This window comes from Garra rufa, chromosome 21 (genome assembly GCF_049309525.1).
Source record: "Garra rufa chromosome 21, GarRuf1.0, whole genome shotgun sequence".
NCBI lineage: Eukaryota > Metazoa > Chordata > Actinopteri > Cypriniformes > Cyprinidae > Garra > Garra rufa.
Genome location: NC_133381.1, coordinates 42485011 through 42492720, shown reverse-complemented (window position 1 = coordinate 42492720; position 7710 = coordinate 42485011). Strand labels below are relative to the sequence as shown.

General features: G+C 40.1%; 1 protein-coding gene across 1 annotated transcript in view; it reads right to left on the bottom strand.

The window, feature by feature from the left end:
- Positions 1–3510, bottom strand: part of spred1 (sprouty related EVH1 domain containing 1) — a 24446-nt gene extending 20936 nt beyond the window's left edge. Inside the window, exon 1 of the mRNA XM_073826625.1 lies at positions 1413–3510. Within this exon, the coding sequence (XP_073682726.1) occupies positions 1413–1441 (29 nt within the window). The 5' untranslated portion in view covers positions 1442–3510. The remainder of the gene's footprint in view (positions 1–1412) is intronic.
- Positions 3511–7710: the final 4200 nt, after the last annotated feature.

The window sequence follows — 7710 nt, the reverse complement described above, 5'->3', positions numbered from 1 at the left end:
TCTAATAATAAATCAGCACATTAAAATGATTTCTGAAGGATCATGTGACACTGAAGACTGAAGTAATGGCTGATGAAAATTCAGCTTTGCATCACAGGAATAAATTACATTTTAAAGTATATTACAATAGAAACCATTATTTTATATTGTAATAACATTTTGCAATATTACAGTTTTGTTCTATATTTTTGATTAAATAAATGCAGCACTGATGAGCATAAGAGACTTTCTTTAAAAACATTACAACTCTTACTGACCCCAAACTTCTGAGCGGTAGGGTATATATTTCTTAAGTATGGCAATTCATAAAAAATTTGATTGTTTTAAGAGAGTGGACTGAAAATGTATTTTCAATAATATATGAAAGTAGTATGTTACATTAGCATCAATTTTTTTAGTATATGTAATTAAGCAGACAATCAAAAAGTCAAGTACATTTGATATTTTGAGCTCTCCATGTGTGGTATTTAACGCTTATGATTACTCATTACTTCATTTAATTTAATGACAATCCATTTACGGAAATTGTCATCCCTGGTGTGTGTGTGTGTGTGTGTGTGTGTGTGTGTGTGTGTGTGTGTGTGTGTGTGTGTGTGTGTGTGAATGGACACGCGGGTTCTTTATGAATGGAGGCGGGTCACGTGAGCAGTCTCTCTCGCGCTGTCAGCAAGCGGCGCTTCAGAAGGGAACATCAGCACAAATACTGGCCATAAACCTGAAAACAGCGCAGAATCCACAGCAAACCCGTCGCGGTGCGTCCGCGGAGAAGCCAAAGCTGCTGTCAGCTCTCGTGTTTTAGACATTTTTATGAATGAGGGTTGTGATGATTGAGAAAACATGGCGCCCTGCTCTCTCTGAGGCTGCGTGTCAAACCTGCTCCCGCGGCCTGAGCTCAGCGCGCGCTCCCCACGCCTGTCACGCGCAAACATCCTGTCTAGATAGGCGGCTCACTAGGGTTTGAGACACGGCCAGACACTGCGCTAATGGATCTCAGTAAATAACATTGCATTGAGCATTAACACCTCACATATCGCACATAAACTCACGACAGCCTTCGACACAAACATTAGAGAAGAGACGAGCAGCAGCAGCTCTCCAATCTGCTCAAACCTGTGCGGTGTTTACTACACATCTATTACATAACAAACAGCACAATCATTATTAAGCGTCAAAATAAGTACTTTCATTACAGTCATTGGCAGCTCGCCAACAGGTTATTTCCGCCATAACGTTACATAGAAATAATGATGACTGTTATGATCATAATTTAGGCTAGTGGACACTCAGACAAGATATAGACATTAAAGACACACCATCGGACATCTCTGTATATATATATATCGGACATCTATATCAGACATATTCAGTGTTGTTATATTTGCGTGTGCGTGTGTGTGTGTGCGCGCACTTACTCGCTGTTTGGATTTGATTCTTCGCTCATTTTTTCTCACGGGGATCCAAATCCTGGAAATATCATCGAGCTCGCACTCACAGCGGGGAAATAAAGCGCAAATATCTCCATTTTCTCGGTGAAAGCTCCATGAAAGGCCATTATTGAGCAAAAGCGATCCGATCTGCAGTCGAGCATGCTGCACGAGAAGCCAAAACACTGGATTCAGAACGGGAAGGGTGTATGAAAGCAGTGAAAGCAGCACTTCGATCCATCTGACCGATATATCACATCCAGCGGGGAAACCATCGGCGTCTTCCTCATCCTGATCCGACGAAAATCCCAAAATCCCAGCGAAAGCGAGTTTGGAAAATCCACACGAACCGATCAGGCGATAACTTCACACGGCAGAAATTGAGCGATCAGACGAGAACCGAGCTGCTCTACAGTTCCTCAGCGAGCACGGGAAGGCTGGAGAGGAACGAAAGTCTAAAATTAGGACAAAACGCCTGACGATAACGATGGGAATTCTCGTTGGGAAGTTTGAGGGATCTGCTTTACGCGAACTCCATTTTCAGCGAAGACGAATCACGTCGGAAAACTGGGCGGAAGAGCGGATGGCCTGAGCGCACGAACACAGATCCCTCCGCCGCTCATTCCAGCCCGGCTTCATCCTCATCCGCCTCTGACGCGGCACTCTTCCTCCGCCAACACCAACTCACTCTGTGATCGTGTCAAGTTCAGATGATTGACAGCGATGTCGTGTGATCTGACACGATCCATTCAGTGAAACTCTTCACATGATCCGAGGACAGTTTGGGAAATGTCCTTAGTTCATTTGATAAAATCCACTTGGCTTTTTATAGAGACCTCAAAAACCCTTTAAAGACCCAGGGGTTTGGTTTTGCGGTGAGAAACACACTGCAGACCAACGATGAAATACAGATCTCAGATAATCTGATGTACAGCAGTGGCCTATGTGGTGTGGTTTGTCAGATTTCCTCTTATTATCGTTTTGAGCCCAAGCCAGATATGAATCAAATAAGGATTTGAGTTGTAAAATTGAAAGGGTTAGTCATACAGTGGTGGGTTATATAAGAGTGTCTCCAAATAGAAAGAGCTTGATTCTTCTGGGTTGTCATGGCGACAGTATGTTGTTTAAGAAGCTTCTTTGTGTTTCTCTACAGCGTTTCATAAAACGAATCGTCTTCACAGCAGCAGATGAAGACACAGATCAACCCCTTTGAATCTCACATGTGTTTACTGTAATAAGACTGTTCTCAGACTCTCTGGGAATGTTTTAGAAGTATCTCCTTCACCGTGTGACCTTTAGTCAGTCTACACATCCTGAGTCATTCTCAGTCTTGACGGTTCTTGCTGCAGTGTTAATATCGTTCTCATCAAAGGCAGCGCTGCGGCGGCTCACAGAGAGGAAGTGGACTCTTCTGAGACTGGTCACATGGAAATCCCCAAACGCCAATCTGAGCTCCACACACGACAGCATCTGCTGCTGACCCGCTCAAAACTGCTGCATTTGACCAGCATTTCCTGACTCAAACTTGGCAAATCATCCTCGGGACACTTCTGTTGTCTGCGGCTCATTTTCGGTAAAAAATGCTATAAATTACCAGCAGCGGCTTTGGTTTCGGAACTTTGCGACATCACCAACAGTCAGACGCAAACAGGCCGGAGCAAATGTGCTATTTATTATAACGTCGCCTTTATAAAAATAAAGCAGTTCCTCTTGTGGTCTCTAAAGGTCAGATTTGAAGAAGCAGATACGGCTTTTCACCTCAAAGGCGTCTCAGATGTTATTCCTCCTCGAGCACACATGACAACAGACAGCTCTTTCTCGAACACCTGCGAGACTGGAACAGACTGATTTGCGAGGAATGGATTTGTTTCCATAAATGTGCAAAGTACATAAAATGAGTTACAAAAGCTCTACTACATTCATTTGATAAATAACAGAGCCACATCGATCAAAAACAAACAGCATGTGCTCCATACTCAAATTTGACTCAAAATGTAGTCATCTATTGAAATGAAGTCACTAAAATGCAAACTTGTGATAAAGTAAGGGAAATAGTGACAAATCTTTTCTTTGACCAACTTTTGATCTCTGACTTTGAGCTTTTGTGGAAGACATTTCATTTTATTTTAATTGTTATTTTTTATTTACATTTAGCCCATGACATTAAAAGTGTGTTCATGCCATAATGTAATTACCTTAATTATGAGATTCCGACCCGTAGAACTGGTAATTACAACTGGTAAACTGGGAATGTTCTGAGAGCTACGTCTAGGATCATGTGACCGCTGACCACCGCAGATTCATTTAGGCGCTACCAAAGTCCCTTTAAGACTAGTTATTTTACTCAGCCGCCATCTCTATAACGCCTCTTCGGCATGCAAGTGCAGCTCCTATGTCTTTGAATGGGGAAACACACAAATTCTCCAAAACTGTTCACTAAGTTTACGAATACATTTCATATTTGTGACCCTGGACCACAAAACCAGTCATAAGGTAAAATTTTACAAAACTGAGATATATACATCATATGAAAGCTCAATAAATAAGCTTTCTATTGATATATGGTTTGTTAGGATAGGACAATATTTGGCCGAGATACATCTATTGGAAAATCTGGAATCTGAGGTGCAAAAAAATCAAAATACTGAGAAAATCACCTTTAAAGTTGTCCAAATTGAGTTCTTAACAATGCATATTACTAATCAAAAATTACATTTTGATAGGTTTACAGTAGGAATTTTACAAAAAAATCTTCATGGAACATGATCTTTACTTTTTTGACATAAAAGAAAAATCAATCATTTTGACCCATACAATGTATTTTTGGCTATTGCTACAAATATACCCCAGTGACACATTTGAAAACACCAATGAAATTTCTCAACAACAGTCTTATAAAATTATGACAGGTGAGATACTGCAGAAAACACAGTCATTGCGACACTAAAGTGATGAAAACTATTGCATCATGCGCTTTCAAAATCATTTTCATAGATTTAAAGTTATAATATCATCTCTGAAAATACATTGATTTGACTAGAAACACCAGAGACCGGAAACGCATCGTTCCAGTCGAGCGAAACTTCTGCTTTCAGGAAAAAGGTTGATAGGAACCGGAGCTTCTGACAGCAGCTGCAGTGACTCGATGACTTTACTTAGGTGGCTAATTCGCAAGACCTCACTCGTACGATTTTGTACTATTTGCCTAGACCCCAGTGACGGATAGGTTTAGGTGTAGGGCATTTGTGTGAATTCATATGCATTGGGAACTCGTAAAATACACAATTTAGCCAAAAACTTATGAATTCGTACGAATTAGCCACCTCGTGCAATACGTATGAATTGCCGTGAGATCAGGCTCAGATTGACAGATCTGAGCTTGTCGCTCTGAATGTTTTGATTGCTCAGTCTTTACACTACTGGGCCAAGATAAACCCACATATGAAGAATAAACTGTGATTTATTATCACAGCAAGAGTGCCATTTCCCAAATATCAGCATGATTGATATTCTGATATTAATTTTATAAAACAGTTCAATAAAATTAATTATATTGACCATTTTTAGACACAACATTGTCAAAATAGTTCCAAACAGAGTGATATTTTGTTGTGGAATGAATGAATCAGCGTGTTGAACGAATCAGGTGAGCCAATGTTTCAATTAGCCATTCACAAAGACACTCACTTGCTCTGTTCAGGAATGAATCATGATTCTAATACTGTATAATGCATTTTAGAAATAATGGTTAAAAATAATTAGAAAAATAATATATAATCAATATTTATATTTAATTAATTTATTATATATATTTATTTAATTATTTATATAAATCAATTTCTTAATAATCACTAATATAATTCATGGAAAGATGGCAAAACTGAAATGTATTAAACATATACTTAAAAAAAAATATATATATATATGCCAATATTTTCTGTAAAATAAGTACATTTTGTTTAAATGAAGGATTGCAGAAATATGTAGCCCTAGATTTAAGCAAATATGTAATATTCTAGTTCCTCCAGAACTCTTGGCACTGAGTGTACAAGTTCATGACAAATGTCACATCTGTCCTGTTTAACCTCCTTAAATGCTCTGGTGTTTAATGGGGAGCGTTGCTCAGCTCGTCTCTACAGAATCCCCCATAAATGTTTAAGAATGTTAAGATTGGGTGAAATACATTTCCACTGAAGGATTTTCATGTCGAAAGTTTGAAAAAATGGCCAACAATGACAGGGAATGAGGAGAGGGTAATTTTCCATCACAAAGTGGTGTATGAATTGATGAGAGCGTTGATAAAGCACAACTCCCTCACACATCCCTATAGAAGAGCTGTACTACCACTGAACCTCACTGTGGGAACCAGACGCTCCTCACTGTACTCCTCCTCCAGCAACAACACAACATTTTGGATGCTTTTGGATCTGAAATGATTGACTTGGTCTCTTGAGATTCCCAGAAGTCTACAAGAGGTTAAATGAGTTTAATGTGCTTTAGCTCCAGTAGGTAGTTCCAGTGACAACAATCATACAGGCTGCTTCCTACTCTGAGATAAACAGCCACTCTTTTCATAGCTTTTGCCGGCTCTGAGACACTTGCATGTTTTTTTTTTTTCTAGAAAAAAATCACTCGCCACTAAATGAAAACTTAAAGTGAAGACCGAATTGTTTCAGAAGTCCATTGTTTTTGAATGCCGGAGCTACTGCTGCTATATTTTCACACTTAAAACAATGATTTGGTATTTTTCCTCTTGTACCATTGTCCTCTTTTGTTCTAAGAAATAAGTTCAGGTAGGTACTTACCTGTTGATCACAAATTGCCTTAAACCTACACTAGATTTTTTTTCTTTAGTTTTATTTAGTCATTTTCAGGAGGGTGTACTCATATTTGCAACACAACATTTTATCACTTTGATATACTGTATATATACTGTAAATATAATTCTGACATTCTTCTTTGGTAACTGATCAAGCAAAGATCCAAAAAACCCTAACATGTCTTCTAAGTAAAGAGTAATTGCTGAATTTGTTAAGTTTTAGGGAGGGTATACTCATTTATGCTGTGCACTGTATATCAATGTTTATACTACTATACTGCCCTACAAAGGCAAAGTGCAGTAACTACGCCAACACTGCAACTAAGAAAAATGCCTTTAAAGGTTTTACACCATATATGGTATTAGTTTGGATTTTGTAGTTACTGCGATTTTGACACTCTCATTTCTCTGAAACGGGACAAAATTGAACCAGGAGACTTTGCCACAGGACAAAACGGTTGTCATAAAGCCCATTTTAAGCCTTAACTCAATTTTGACCAAATGTGTAGTTACTGTGCTTTGCCTTTGGAGGGCAGTATACTACTACTGGATGAATGTTTATCTAAAGTCACACTGATAATCTGGCTATCTCTTCACAAATGACCGTTAGAAACAGCACATCAGGCTGCATCTCAATGAAATCAAACGTCATGTGCTTTTGTGTCTCTTGACCTCAAACCTGATGTCACACATCTGAATTTTCTTCTGTTCCTCAGACGAAGCAGTGAAACGGTTTCAGAAGACTAGAAATACTGGACTATGTCTACAGTGCTTTTATACTGTTCTTAGAATATCTGACAGAATAAATGACAGCATACGGGTTTGAAACGGCACGAGAATGAATGAATGATGACAGTGTGATGGACCTCATTCACCGCGGTGCTCAGGTGACTCTAGAGGAAGTGAAATGAATCCAGCGACGCTCTGATTGGGTGTTTGACCTCCTAAAGCCTCACTGGAGAGATGATGAATGTGAAAGCGATGTAATGAGGAATATGTTGTGCTCCTGTGGACGGCCTGAGAAGCTGATGCAGATGTGAGTGGAGGTGGAAGCAGAGGGAGTCGAAGCATGACGGCGAGGTGTAGCAGAGAAGAATGCCTCTGATTCAGGCCTTTCATGTCTGCAGGCCCATGCGTGTCCAATAGCGTGTGTGTGTGAAGGGGAAGCGGCTCAACATGTTGAATGGAGCTTTTGTTCTGGGCCGGCTGTGGCTTTTTTACATTCTGCAGTGCTGCAGATGGAAGTGAAGCGGCCCGCATGAGACGAGCATTGAAATGAGCTCCCTCCTCCTCCTCCTCCTCCTCCTCCTCCTCCTCCTCCTCCTCCTCCTCCTCCTCCTCCTCATGAGTCACCAGAGCCGCATGACGCGCTCCGCTCCGTACGCCTCATCTTCATCGGATGTGTTCATCATCAAGAGGACTAGTCACCTACTGTAATGTGGGACTTCAGCTAAACTCTTTACATGT